This window comes from Bicyclus anynana, chromosome Z, assembly GCF_947172395.1.
Source record: "Bicyclus anynana chromosome Z, ilBicAnyn1.1, whole genome shotgun sequence".
Taxonomy (NCBI): Eukaryota; Metazoa; Arthropoda; class Insecta; order Lepidoptera; family Nymphalidae; genus Bicyclus; species Bicyclus anynana.
Genome location: NC_069110.1, coordinates 17,262,941 through 17,278,725, shown reverse-complemented (window position 1 = coordinate 17,278,725; position 15,785 = coordinate 17,262,941). Strand labels below are relative to the sequence as shown.

Genomic DNA, 15,785 nt, shown 5'->3' with positions numbered 1-15,785 from the left:
TGACTAATGATATACCTAATAGAAGATTTTGCTCAACAAAATCCCAAAAGAAACTGTTATCGTAATCGTTACCAAAAAACCAGCAGCATTCTAAGATTATTAATGACATATTCGATTACCTATAATAAATGGCTATACTTAGTAAATAAAGTTAGGGGTAAAAGCAAATTACTTATAATTCGCTTTTTTTTCTTTCCAAAAGGGCCCCAAACTCTTGTGTGCCCAAGGGCCCCAGCCTAGCTTAAGACGGCGGTGTCAGTATTGATCACTAATCTCCCTCTGATAGTTATTTTGGAAATATATTTCTTGTACAGAATTGATCTCTCTTCAGATTTATTAAGTTAGTTTTGAATAATTTGATAAGTAATCATGGAAAGGCTAAAGACATGTAATCAAAATCAAAGGAAAGGAAAAACATGTTTCTTATTTTGGCAACTTTTTATTTTATACGTCAACATAGTTTAACACTTTACAGTTTAATTTAAAAAGTTACATTTGTAAAATTCTTTAAAAATAAAATATTTTTATAATTTTTTTATAAAAATACAACAATTATATAAATGAAAAAATATATATATTAAAATAAAATATGTATTTATAAAATAACTGCATACTTTAAAGGTTTTCAAGTTTTTATCAAACTATATTTACAAAATTACGTAGCACCTGTTTTAAAGGGAAAGAACGTATTCTATGATTATATATTTTAATACAAATATTCTGTAGTACTACTACCTTTCTAATGGCATTTTACGAAGACAATATACACAAGCGTAAGTACAAATCTAAACAATTTGTTTAAAAAAATATATACATATTTACATCATGCTCGTATGTAGGATGTATATTGTATATTATGTTTTGTTCGTATTCTAATAATCCTTTAGTTAACATACAGATTTGATACATCTTTTATCTATTTTAAACATTTTTACAAAACTTCTTTTATTTAAGGCACTCACGTTTTTGTATATAATATACATTTAATATATAAAATTATCATGTAAGGCGTTTGTTTGTTTGTTAGCAAACTCCTCCGAAACTGCTGGATTATATGTGTACATATTGGGTAGGTCTGAGAATTCATATAAGGGCAACCCACATTTTTTTTTTTAACAAAGAAGATGTCCGAAATTGGGCCAAATTCAGAATGATACAGAAATGAAAAATGTACTAAAAATCTTGTATAGATATTTTACTAGATTGCTCCATTAAAATCTAAGCCTATATATTGGGTTAACAGGGAAAATAAAGTGATTTCATTATTTTCACACCGATCGCAGTGATTTATGTATCCTCTTTCATGCGTATTTCACTGATTGTCAGTTGTCTTTGTCAACGCTGTTGTTGTCAATGTCAATGTCAATCAAACTAAATTTTGACCCGTCTAACATCAACCCCTATTTATTAATAGTGATAAGGCAAATCAAATCAATCTTTGGTCATCTGGTACATCACAAATTACTGCCTTTCCACTTTCATTAAGCACATGATAAATTTTTAATAGTGATGATCTGAAATTCGTATTATTTTCCGTAAGACGCAGTATATGATGGAACATTTTATCATGTTATTCTTTAAAAAATTTTAAGCCTTACTTCAACGAAAGCGATAGCATAAATATCCCTTTCTAAGATAACGATATAATTTTGTCTAAATATTAATCTCTCTCTCGTTCCATTGCAACGAATTGTTTTCGAAGCGTTAGCGTTTGTAGAAAGAGAATCGACGTGCCACGTACCCAGAGGCCCTGCCCTCCTAGCTAAGTGGCACGTCGATTTCGATTCTACAAACGCTAACGCTTCGAAAACAATTACGACCTGACGATAGCAAATGCCATTCATATGAATGACATTTGCTATCGTCAGGTCCCGTGATCAAGATCTGTCATTCTAATACATTTTTATAGTTTTCGAAGCGTTTGCGATCGTAGAAAGGGAATCGACTTGCCACCTAATTCCAATATTAAAGGATTATTGAGCAATTCTACACACAAACATTACGCTTGGTATGAAGCAACAACTTGCTTAACTTATAAATTATGTAAGGATTTTATCAAAAAAATGAAAACAGATTCCACGCGTAAACGGAAGTCCGGTGGTAGTTACATATTTAGCACCCGTTTTAAATATCGACTCAACGGTCACGGAGTATTTTTCAGAGGTGTATAATTTGTTAAAATCTATAAATAATTATGACCTAATTATATGTCGGATTATATCTCTGAATTAGAGATGAAATTGCTTAAAAGAAATATATTTTGCGCATGACTGAAGGGCTAGGAAAATGCTAACCTACCTCCTCCTCCTTCCTTATAGGGAGCATACTGCTCTAGTGTGGGTTGACGGGCTATATATGATTAATTAAATTTATTCTAATACTATTAATATATATGTCGGAGGAAGTACTGAGTTGGTTGTATAAAAGCAAAACCAAACATTGTTAATAAGGTTGTTCAAAAGAGTGGATAGCAGGTTTTTGAAAAGAGCTACATTTGATTAAAGAAATTATCAAAATTCTTTAAAAGTAGAATTTTATATTGTTTTTTATTTTGTTTTACTATTCTGTTTTTCCTCTCGTTGACTAGCTCTATAAATTGAGCATTGATCTTGTATAATTCTAGCTGACGCCGCGCGGTTTCACCCGCGTGGTTCCCGTTCCCGTAGGAATACGGAGATAATATATAGCCTATAGTCTACCTCGATAAATGGACTATCTAACACTGAAATAATTTTTCAAATAGGACCAGTAGTTCCTGAGATTAGCGCGTTCAATTAAACAAACAAACTCTTCAACTTTATTATATTAGTACCTATGGATTTGAGTTCTGAAATAACCTCGTAGTGAGATCAGCTAGCTGGTCGTTAATTTTTCTCTTATTTATTTATTTATCAACTTTTTTTTTTAATTATCGACATTGTTATTAAAATTTCTGGTTGTTATATTGTTAAGTTAAAGGCTTGTGTGAAATTGTGATTAAATTTGCACGTAACCCTTATCAAGCCGAGATAGGTTAATGACAAAGATGTCCAGAAAAATCATAAAAGAATAGCGTTTTCTCCGATATATATATATAAGAAACTTAGTACCTGATATCACCAGTGCAGTTTATTTGTCCCCATTTTTGTCAACTTTCACTAAGCATTTGTTTAATTAAACTACAGCACTTGCTCTTAGTACTAATAATCCATCGTTACCGATTAGTTCAAACTGCATATAGCAACTGCAACACGTGGCAACTGCTAGATACTGAATTATGCACGGACTTCGTGGACAGTATACCTCTTTCCTTTTACCATATAACAAAGATAGAGATAGAAGATTTTAAATGCCACGATACAAGATGGCGTCGACGTCGACCATATGGGAATATATGGTCGATTTTAATTTCAAATTATATTACTAACTACATTTACAAAGTTCCCTTGTATTACTATTTCTTAACTATGTAACAGTAAATATATATAAATCTTTACAAAATACTTTATAAAAATATAAATCTTAATCTACAACATAGAACTAATAAATTTCAAAACTTGTATATTTTGGTAACATTGTAAATGTTCATAATCCTCGTACGTAAAAAAAAGTTTATTGAAGGAATGTAAACAATTAAATTGTAATATATTATACAATAGTTATACGAGTAAAACATCCATAGAATATTAAAACAGTAAACAAAAATAAGATACGCACAAACGATAGTAAAAACATTTTTTATAAACGACTTCTTGAAACAGGGTTCAGTGTTCGATCCGTGATTTTCTTTAAATATACAAACATAACTAAAAAGTTGGAGGTGCATGCCCTAGACCGGATTCGAACTCACACCCTCCGGAATCGGAGACAGACGTCATATCCACTGGGCTATCAAGGCTCTAGTTATAGAATACTCTATATATATGCTATTGATCTGACCCATGAAACTCCTATGGCATCGCAAGCAATTTGACACGAGTGAAGACCACGCATGCGCCATCCCATTTTATTGACAAAGTAACCATCTCGAAACTATTAACAATATATCTGATTTGAAAAAACAGTACAAAATATATATAAATTGCATAAAAAGTGAAAAATCTTAATGTATTATCATAAACAACCATAACTTCTTAATTTGATGTCAATATAGTTGATGTCATTTGATTTGATGTCATAATTGAATATCGATTGTAAAGTGTTTTGAAACCTATTTCCAAATAATGAAATGTGTGTGTGTGTTGTCATTAAATAGCTATTCAATGGTGTTCGAATAATTTTCAACTAACAGTTTATTAACTATGTTTTAAGTTTTATAAAAGACAATACTTTTTTTTTAATTATTCGACTTGAAATATATAAACTTTATTTTAATTTTATTAAAAAAATTAAAATGGAAGTGATATTAAATTAGCAGCTTTTCATAAATAAATACATATATTGGCACTTATTTAAAATGATGATGAAAAAATGTTTGTTTAATACTTTGGCTAATTAATGAAAAGGCCTTATTTAAATCCGATTAAAAGAGACTTTTACAGACATAAATTAAATATCAAATGTATTTTCAATTCTCAATTTAATATTTATTTAAAAAGAAGCTTGCCCTTCAGTTGTTTTTTTTATATTCGATATAATGAACTAAATTTCTAAGTATCCTAAGTATCCAAGTAACGAATCACTATAGTTCATTTTAATTAACCTAAAATAAATTTGAAGTGTCAAGTGATTATAAGCACGCGTCGCGAGTGGTATAATGTTATGAAACGTTAATCACGTAAGTATGTAATCTAGTATCACCGAAAATACCTCTCTTCCGTTCGGGACGAAAAGAAAGAGTAAGCAATATTTTCGATATCGCCAATATTGGTCGACAATATTTTGTATGTCATTTTCCCTTTGGTGTAAGCCGCATAAAAGTTTGTTCCTAAAGAACTATTTGCTTGACGTTTTTAAATATCAAATATTATTGTCACAATGATACACTATCAGCTAGGTTATTTTTTAGTACGATGTTGTATAAATTATAACAAAATTTATTAACGATTCAAAATGAGTGTTTTTAATGAATACATGATTTTTTGACTTTATTATCACTATCAATAATTACTTATACGAATTATTTTTCTATATTTTAAAGGATAAGATACCTTTAGGGAAATATTTTGAGTTAGATATTAATTTTTTTAATCATTTCAGGTTATTCTGTCAATTACTATTCGTTTGTGCGTATAAGCGCATTGCATATTTCTTTACACAATATATACAATTTAGTCAGCGGCGGGGCAAGACCAGAATTTGATACGAAAAAATTCCGAATATTGAACAATATCCTTTATGAACTTCTAGACCTAGAGCCTAGACAACGGCCAATACGAGTCCAGCTTACCCCGCTTCTGGTAAAAATAATCGCTCCATGTATTTCTTGTACGTATACAAATACGTACGTATATTGTACATTTACAAATGTATTTACACGTTATAAACTTAAAATGACTATAAATGCTTTGTGATATTTTGCGGACTTTAAAAATAAGCAAACAAATATTTTCAAGATAGGCGGTTATGAGATGTACAAGTAAATAAGGGTTAGGAGCCGCCAAAAATGTTTATTTTGACTTTCAAACTTACATTATGTAAAATCTAAATTATAAAACCGTTAAACTTGAAATATTTTGTTACTTATTTCATTTTAAAGTTTTAATTTTTACGTAATGACATGAAAAATAAAACTTTAAATGATACTTAATGACGTAATATTTTTCATAATACCTATTTACTTCCTTTATAGCCACATTATTACTAGAATTTTGCTGACTATTTGTCACAATCTGACTCCTCAATACAAAATAATATGTACGAGTAATCCGTAATTTTTTTGGCAATCTTATTAGATTTTATATTTTATAGTAGTACTATTACACTAATCCAGCCCTTTTGATACCCATATTGATAAAGAGATTAATAGAAAAGGTATAGTTATACATTAATAATAATCTTGTTTTTTTTTTTTAATTTTAAAGAGATTAAATTTTATCCTTGGAATTTAAGATTCAAAATATATTTCTACTAACTGCTATTATTTGACATACTAACTAGTCACGTCAAAGTATGAGTCATACTCATTGCAAACAAATTGAAAATATGTATATATATACAGTGAAAACTCTATGTAACGTCACTCGATTTAACGTCAAACTCGCTAAAGCGTCAAAATCATGGCTTTGATTGGTTAAGCTTGCTTTCCATACAATGATACACTCTATATAACGTTGTACTCGCTATCTATAACGACAATTAAGTAATAAAAAGTATTCTTTAAGTTCCCAAAATTAGTTAAAAAAAAATTAGAAAAAATACTTTTGTCGCTTTATTATCCTAGCCCACAATAAACTCGACTGTCGGCAACATACAAAAAAACACATTCCAAGAAATTCGTTCTTTTGTTTACAAATTGGGATTGGGATTACATGTGTACACTGTTGCTGACCATGAATAATAAGTAGAAGTCATGGACTTAATACGTTATCATATTCTTAGTTGTTCACAAACTATATAGTAAACATGGCTAATAAAAGAAAATCACTGTGTACTGACGAAAAAGCTTACCCTTACATTTTTCTTCTGTCCATATAACGACCACTCTCTATAACGCTGCAAAATTTATAATCCCTATAGTGTCGTTATATAGAGTTTACACTGTATATTGAATTTTAGTAATTCCGCATTTTGGAATAAATGCAAAGTTCAATGGGAACTCCTTTTAGGGGTATTTGGTATTAAAGCGTCAGCATCACTAAAATTGCTCACAAAGTGCGGCCACTCTTTAATAATATCGAAAACTTTATCACCAGGGCTCAATGTGGACATCAATTGTCTATGAGCAAAAAGTTTATAGTCCTTCCTTAGTTTTCCTAATTTTACACCCTGTTTGATAATTTTTTCGCACGCTTCAATTTGCTGTTTCGGCGGTGAGTCGTTGTTGAAGGTACCTATGAAGGCTATGCCGATACTATACTTGTTGTATCCCTTAGTATGTGCGCCCTCATAGTCCCAGCCACGACCGAAGTATACTGACCCGTCACCTCCTACTAAGAAGTTGTATCCGATGTCGTACCAGCCTCTCGACTCGACGTGGAACGATTGTATCAGCCGTACCCGTAGAACACATTGGCTCTGAAATTATTTATACAAATAATCTACTTTAAAATAAATATACAAAGATTAAAGAGTTTGCAATGTCAGAAAGAGACTACAATCACAATTGCACATAGCATCATCATTAACAACCCAAACCGGCATACTGTTGAGTACGAGTCTCCTCTTAGAATTATAGGGGTTAGGCCCCACCATCCTGGCCCAATGCGGATTGCACTATATTTGGCACAAAATTATTCATACTTAGGGCCACAAAAAAAAACGTTGTTTACTCTATGGCAAACAAAAAATATCCTGTAGTTCAAGGTTACACACAGTAGTACTGACAGATACACTACGATCCAAAATTCAATGCACCTATTTTTCGTAATGCCATTTTATAACAGAACGGCGAGAACTTATTCAAGGTCCTTTGTAGATAGCGGACTATAATATAATATAATTGTTTATATATTTTTATATAAATTTACCCTAAGTCCACACACTTGCATCGGAACTGCGTGGTCAGTCTAAGCTTCATACCCACTCCTATAAAAAAGGTTGCCTGTTGTGCCGTCAAAATTGACTGATAATCATGATAGATAGCGGTTTACATAGATGGAGGTTGTGGTATGCCTTTCGGGTCAATAAATAATATATATGTATATAGTACACTATCAAAATAATGACTCATGTCACAAAAGGCACATCATTCGCAATATCGTGCGACGCAACGTCAGGAATTCCCCAATATATACGATTATAGTATGAGCAGGGGCGAAGCTAGCGCCGTATCAGCCGTATCAATGATAAATGGCCCCCGGACTACAAGGGCCCCTTGTAACAAAAAAAACATTGGTCTTTGATATTGTCTTAATTAAAATACGAAATTCAAAAATTCATGAGAACTTTTTATTTTTAAAGATTCCATTGTTTAATGAATTTTTTTTTTCAAACATTAACTATTTTGTACCTTATTAACATTAAAAGATTTACCACATATTTACATTTGTTGCAAAATTACTTGAAGTATTTTGTGTTATTTCAAATCGAAATATTTAAGATAACCTGAGATATCGCGAGTACAAGTCAAAATTTTATTAAATTTGAAAATTAGAAACATAGACATTTTCATTATTTCAATGTTCCCGCATTCAAACTCAAAAAAAATATTACATCTTGTAAATGCTCATGTAGTTATGCTACAACAATAATTTTGGTACCAATTTAACATTGTGATGAAAGAGTTAGGGGTAATTAAAAAACTACAGAGGCTTTGCCGCTCGTCTATTGAGCCCCCTAACAAATTTTTATACAGAGCCTCTCTAAAACACGCTACGCCACTGATATAGTCTTAGAACGGAAGCATGCTATAGCCCGACATACTTAATTTTATGAAGGCTGATAGTTTGCGAGCCTATTCTCCTAAAACAGATAAGTACGGTAGCTAATATTAAAAAAAAATATTAGTGGTGGCTTTGGAAGGTGGCAGTTTCAAGGGACCAATATCCAAGGCAAGCATGGCAGACTTCACACACGCAGAGAATTGAGAAAATTCTCTGGTATGCAGGTTTCCTCACGATGTTTTTCCTTCACCGTTTAAGACACGTGATATTTAATTTCTTAAAATGCACACAACTGAAAAGTTGTAGGTGCATGCCCCGGACCGGTATCGAACCCACGCGCTCTGGCTCAGATTCCGGATTCCAGATATCAAGGCACGTACAACAATAATGATGTTAAAAACAGGACTAAATTAACCTGGGTATGACAGCTCTCGGTGGCAGTGTGAGTGATGATAACCCAGGGAACCGGTTGAAGCAGCCTATCCAGTTCACCTTCCACTGGTTGCGCCAACCAATCTGTGCGCGACACTATCCTCAAATGATCAGGGGCAATTAATAGGGGATCCCCTGAAAATTATAACAATAGTATTAAAGTTTAAAATTAATTCAATTTTGTCACATCATGATTCATGGATTCGGCTAATAATAGCTGTTGATGAGGCAATGTAATACATATCAATACTATGTGGTGCCTATGGCTATGTAACGGTTATCGGAACGCGTTTTTAAATTTCAATAGAATGTCTTAAATGGTTCTAAAAAAAAGCTTATGAACAAAGTATTTGTTTTTATTTCACATGAGTTTGCTAGATATGACATCATATACATACATTTCAGATATAGAGCATTCAGAGCCTCAATAGCTCTAAACCCATGGGTTTGATTTGTGCCCATTAAACTAATGTCGAATCTATTATAAACAAAAGTCTTTACATACGACTTTCTTTAAAGTAAAAGTGAAATATATACATTGAGTTATCATTTCAATTTGCTGCTAGTAATTCTGCATGCTAAGTAACAACAGTAGTAGTTAAAATATTAGGCTCGTTATCATTCATACACCTTCAATCTCCAATTCATACGTGCTTACATATTTCCGTAAAATTAAACACAAATTCTACAATATGCATTATGTATATGGCATTCATTTTGATTCCCATCACACAAAGTATTTAATGTAACAGACATAAAGACAATTTTAAACTTATATATTAACAATCTGACATCAACAAAATATGTGGCTAAAGCTTTGATAGAAAGAATGACATTCTGCGAGACGCGAGAGGCTGTGATTTTGTGATGATTGATATCATACCTTCGTTGTTGCATTGCATGCAATACTTATCCATGCAATTTTCATGAACCATAGTCTTCCTTATATCATTAACCAGTCTAGTACCGATGGCTTCCTTTGTTAGTAATGAATAAGAAATTAACATAAATGTTAATGGCAACAGGATAACTGATATGATAATGACTTGATAACTCTCAGAACAGAATCCCACCACCGGTGTATTGGCTGAAATAAACATAACAAGCTTTAAAAACACCTGTTATTATATAAAATGGTACTCGAAAATGTTACAAACATTTTATACCATAGTATAGATAGTAGTGAGGTAAAATTATGTCAATATTGATATGTGGCAGTGTTTTAGTAATTACAAATCCCATAATATTTTATGCTTATTGCAATATTGTTATTAATTATATTTTACATTTAATTTGACATAACATTGAATAAAAAGGTCAAACGGGAAGATAATGCCTCAAGTCCTTGTTTTGCCTTTGTACTTGACCTTGTGCAATAAAGTATTAGAAACTAATAATAACATGAAAAGTTTAAAAAACACGCTTGATACCCGTATCATGGGGGTGCATTTCAAATAGCCTGTCCGCCATCTTGGACGTCTGCCATATTGAATTTAAGTCACTTTGCTATTTTTTTTGTATTCCTGACAGCAAACCCTTTCATTCAATATCCATATCATGAGGGTTTGATACAGCTAGTCCGCCATCTTGGGGAGGCCGCCATATAGGATTTGTAATGACGTTTTTTAGCTAGTCATGTATTGTCATCAGAACTCAGGGCGTGTGCAAAATTTCATCGAAGACCGGGAAGTGGGTTAAATTAAGATTCCAAGTTTTCTTACTTACATAGTTACAAGTGAAGCTAATGTGAGCGTGTTAATACCCCCTAATAACATTGACTTTTTGATTAATTAACATGCTGTGCGCATGTGTGTCATGGGTACAACACCAAGTGTGTGATATGAGTATATTTTTACCTCTCAACTATGAGTATACTTATAAATAAAAAACACAATATTAAATATAAAAGAAAAATCCACAATCCAGTGCAATGCAAATCAATGTTAGTGCACATAACGAATCCCTGAACCTTGAGCCATTTTCAATCATATAATATGTATTATATAGAAAAGTAATCTCAGTCTTAAATAACATCCATACTTATTATCAATATGATGGATATTGGATGTGTTTGTTTGTTACAATTTCACATTATGTTACAAATAAGTGCTTACTCTAACCAATTATAGTAAGGACTTCTTTGTAAATATAATGATTCCAATAATAATCCTTAAAGAAATATTTGTCAGACAGTGAGAGATCAATATGCAGGGAATTAAATTTTTTGGAGAATAACTTGGACACATAGGATGGGATTGAACACTTTCTTCGACAAGCAAATCAGACAAAAGACAATAATAAAATTTTTACGATTATACACCTACTTTGCATACCGTCCCCATAGAGCAAAAAGTCATTAACTTGAAATTCACTACTTGAAATACAAGTGTTGAAAGTTTTTGTTTAAATATAACTTTATTTGCTTTTATATAATTTTATGTACATAACCCTAATTTGAATCTTAATATATAAATGCAAAAGGTCATTCATCACGAAATCTCGAAACCACTTGAGTTACAAAGATGAAATTTTCCAGGGAGGTAGTTTATAGTTAGTAGACCTCCGCTAAGAACGGACTTTGCAAGAGGACCGGATTAAGGAGGTCTAAGGTTGGACGAAGTCGCAGGTGTCCGCTAGTATACTATAACAGTTTGTTTTATACTAGCAATATAAAACAAAAAACGTTTAATAACAGACAAAAGTAAAAATATTTATTTATTCATGATTTTTTTTCTATAAAATCACTGACTTAGTTCTGAGTAAGTAATTGTCAACCTGTCAAGTGTAGTGATTTTTAAAGTAAACAGTCATTCATTGCTTTAGATAATTTTGAACTAACTGATACTTACGAAATGTGTATGCTTTAACTATTAAGACGTATTAAATAATATTAAACTACTAATAAAACTATTTTAATGCAATGCATAAATGCAACACTTGATAGTGTTTAATATTGAAATAACTTAAGTTAATTCCCCAATAGGCACTAGTTTCCAAAGGGTAGACATAGTTACTTTGCACATTTCATAAAACGAAAACTAAGGCAACTACAAAAACAACGGTTAGTCCAGACATTTAGAGAAAAAAATGTTGATTTTAATGAAATTTAGAAGTCAAAATGGTAATTTTGGGACTTAGTGACTTTTTGCTATATGGGTATGGTATAGTGAACAAAGTAATACAATTATTAAAGTCAGTTTCTTCTTGGTTAAAGTTAGTTAGTTACCACTTACCAGTAGGGTCTGATGAGGTGAAGTCTGGCTGTGTATAGCCATTTGTGGGCTGTTGTTGTTCATACTTATTTTGCAGCACAAGTACAATTGCTATTATACTTCCTATAACAGTTATGCATACTGCAGAGAATGTGATTTTGTGCCATACTAAAATTTGTTCTTTCTTGTCTACTGTAAAACATGAGATAAAACATATTGATGAGTATTTAAATTTCGAGGTTAACACATGACAGCCCAGTGGGTGACCTCTGCCTTTGATTTGAAGTGTATCAGTTCGAAGCTGGTCGGCCTAATCCCTCTCATTCTGAGAGGAGGCTTGTGCTCAACAGTGAGCCAAATATGTGTCGTTAATGATGATTTAAATTTTAAAAGTAGTAGACACAACTTTAGTGGAATGTAGATCTGATCATAGTTCATCATGATCAAAGATAAAGTGTTTTAACAAAATCTATACTAATATTATAAAGTTGAAGAGTTCGTTAGTTTGTTTGTTTGTTTGAACGCGCTAATCTCAGGAACTACTGGTCTGATTTGAAAAATTCTTTCATTGTTAGATAGCCCATTTATCGAGGAAGGCTATATTTTATCCCCATATTCCTTTAGGAACGTGAACCACGCGGGTGAAACCGAGCGGTGTCAGCTAGTGATACTTTATGGGGTATTTTTTTTGCTTTTGGGGTAAATAACCTTATAAAAGAAACCTGCCAAATCTACTTGACATGGTTTTCCATAAAAGGCAAGGTGAGAAACACTAATTTTTTATTATATTAATTAATGATATCTTAGACAAATAGAATACTAATAATATTAAACCATACAAATGTCAAGAAAGAGAATTGTAAAAACTACATAAACATATAATGTAAGTAAACACAAATTTGTTGTGCAAGTGCATGTGTCCAACTTTTTGCATTGCTTTTGTAGGCACATAACATACCTGATACTTAATACTAAATAATAAATAGTTGATTTGGTCATTAATGTCAAATTCTGAGATTTTGCTAAAAATTACAGACTCTCCAATTAGTTCAGCAGATGTAGGGTTAAGGTATTCCTTGATGATCGATCAACACTCCCCTTCTCTGCTCGTGTTGTTCTCCCTACCTATCCAAATTTGGTAAATTAGAGCAGCTTTGGATACTCGTTCTAGCTTGGAATTAGCTGCACTTCTAGAGAGGCCAAGGTTTAAAGACCTTGGCCTCTCTAGAAGCAAGGCAAGTTATAGATAGATTTTGCTGGTAATCCTCTCGCACCTACTTCTATGGCGTACAGACTAACTACATAGCCAATTTTAGTTAGTTCATCTGTTAAGTCATAATATTTATTCACTTTTAAACTGTGGTCCTTCGGAATGTTAGTCTCCCACGGCACAGTGAGCTCTACAAGTACTATTCGCTTTGTTTGTTTGGACAAAACAAAGAGAAACAGTGCTCTAAAAATCACAAATCAACAAAACACATTGATAACTCATGAGTACACAACCACTTCATTTAAATATTTATCTTATTATGATTCAAAAATGAAAATTTAGATAGGATTAACATTCCTGAATTACTTAGAGTTTTTCTTCCTAAGACGTAAACCCCAATATATGTTGTGAAGACAAAATGACATATTGTCGACCAATAGCGGTTGAATTTTTTAAATTAGTGCTTTTTTAGTTGCAGTGGGACAAAAGAGTGTTGTTTTCAATGTACCTTTGTTAGTCAATGATAGGTCATCTACCGACTGGATTATTCTGATAGCAACATACTAAATGTCCCCTTCCATACTGGTTGTAGATAATATAAAATATTAATATATTAACAATAGCAATAGCCTATGCATAGTGGGGACTATGCATAGGCTATTGCCCATAAAATAACCACACTGAGCATGCAGGTTGGTAATTTCTTGGAGGTCCATGCAAGAGGCCTATGTCCAGCAGTGGATGTCTGTGGGCTGATAAAGTAACCCCCACTAGGTGGACCGAAGTCATCAAGCGGGTCGCAGGGAGGTGCTGGATGCTCAAGACAGTTGGAAATCCATGCAAGAGGCCTACATCCAGCAGTGGACGTCCATCGGCTGATAATGATGATTATGATAAAATATCAATTAACTTACAATTCTCCTGCTTTTTCCCATTAGTAGAATGGGCGGCTGTATTCTCATCATCAGTCCTAATGTACGAACAATTGTCTACACCTGTTTTGATCTGTTTTATAGTCACGGGTCCATTGAAATATGTGTTGTTGCCAAATTGAACATTCTCAGAGTTTGATATAGCGACTCTACCAAACGATGGCACAGTATTGTGTATCAAATCGGAAGGTATAGGCGATATGGCGTTAACATTGCTAAGGATCTTTGAGACTTTTTGTTTATCCGAAATATTGTCGTCACTATCACTATTCACGTCGGTTACAGTAACGTCCCCCAAGTCTCCTGCTATTTTGACGCCGAGATTTACACCCGAATTGGATCTATCTAGTTTGACAGCCATTTTAATTTATCTAACATTTTTGTTGTAAAATTTTGTTCAGTTATCTACTATTTTATAGACAATAATTTGCAATCTAAACAGTAAACACCCATATAATATTTAAACAGGAAAATGGAAAACAATAAAATTAAATCTCACAACAATCCCACAATAAACACAAGACCACGGAGGCACAAACCGCACAAACGTCAAAAGAGATCACAGATTAATAGATAATACTACGTACTCTTTGATACAGACCAATGACCATAGCTTAAGTACATTGTGTTTATTGTAATAGAGACCACAGGTAAAAAAGGTGCTGCCATCTAGTTCTAATTACACAAACTAATATAATATGTCCAACTTTTTAAAATGTCAGTACATTTTGAAACGGTATTACATACATATATACAAGCTGTCTCGTAAATAGTATTTTGAGATTTGTGAGAGCCGTGATAGCTTAGTGGACATGATCTCTGCCTCTAATTTCGGAGAGTGTGGGTTCGAATCCGGTCCGGGGCATGCACCTCCAAATTTTCAGTTGTGTGCATTTTAAGAAACAAACGGTGAAGGAAAACATCGTGAAGAAACCTGCCTAGCAGAGAATTTTCTTAATTCTGTGCGTGTGTGAAGTCTGCCAATTCGCATTGGGCCAGCATGGCGGACTATTGGCCTCAACCCTCTCATTCTCAGAGGAGACTCGAGCTCAGCAGTGAGCCGAATATGGGTTGATAATGATAAATTGATGAATGATAAGATTTGTAATCTTGAAATTTAATAGAGTTTAAAGTAAAGACAGAAATCGTCAGCTAAATTAAAAAATATCGGAGTAAATTCTCAAAATTATAGCGCAAATATTGAAATAACTAATAAGTTTGATATTTATAGTAAGACGACACCCCATCATAGATGTCTACTGGAGAAAATAGATGATTATATTAATTTGGCAGTAGATTTTTAAATATTGAGTTGTAAAACTGCTAACTGTTAACTGCTTTTATTAAAATCTTAGCTTTAATATTTAAACATTTTTTGTATTATAGTGAATAGAATAGTTTATAAAGAATGAAGAATAGTTTATAAAGCCAAATTTTAAATTTTAATAATAGTGATGCAAAAAAATGCATGCATTTAACTATTATGTAAGGCATAAGAATAAAAAATAAATTTTATATATTAATAAATTAGTCCAAA

At 32.3% G+C, this 15,785-nt stretch overlaps 1 protein-coding gene across 2 annotated transcripts; it reads right to left on the bottom strand.

Annotated features, from left to right (window-relative positions):
* Positions 1 to 419: 419 nt before the first annotated feature.
* LOC112053531 (peptidoglycan-recognition protein LE-like) lies at positions 420 to 15,250 on the bottom strand. Of its 2 annotated transcripts, XM_024092977.2 has the most exons (5): positions 14,231 to 15,250; positions 12,128 to 12,298; positions 9,778 to 9,981; positions 8,878 to 9,029; positions 420 to 7,155 (listed from the first exon to the last, which is right to left on the bottom strand). In XM_024092977.2, the coding sequence occupies exons 1-5, from the start codon at positions 14,607 to 14,609 to the stop codon at positions 6,727 to 6,729; spliced, it is 1,335 nt and encodes a 444-aa protein (XP_023948745.1). In that variant the 5' UTR covers positions 14,610 to 15,250; the 3' UTR covers positions 420 to 6,726. The 2 variants fall into 2 exon arrangements, with proteins under 2 accessions (XP_023948745.1, XP_023948746.1); XM_024092978.2 differs by lacking the exon at positions 9,778 to 9,981 and having other exon boundaries at positions 14,231 to 15,247.
* Positions 15,251 to 15,785: the final 535 nt, after the last annotated feature.

Bases quoted from the DNA above. Each gene is read 5' to 3' on its own strand.
- LOC112053531 (XM_024092977.2), bottom strand. From the start codon at position 14,609: ATGGCTGTCAAACTAGATAGATCCAATTCGGGTGTAAATCTCGGCGTC. The intron at 12,299-14,230 runs GTAAGTTAATTG...CATGTTTTACAG, and splicing joins TGGGAAAAAGCAGGAGAATT to TAGACAAGAAAGAACAAATT. The intron at 9,030-9,777 runs GTATGATATCAA...TATAATTTTCAG, and splicing joins CATGCAATGCAACAACGAAG to GGGATCCCCTATTAATTGCC.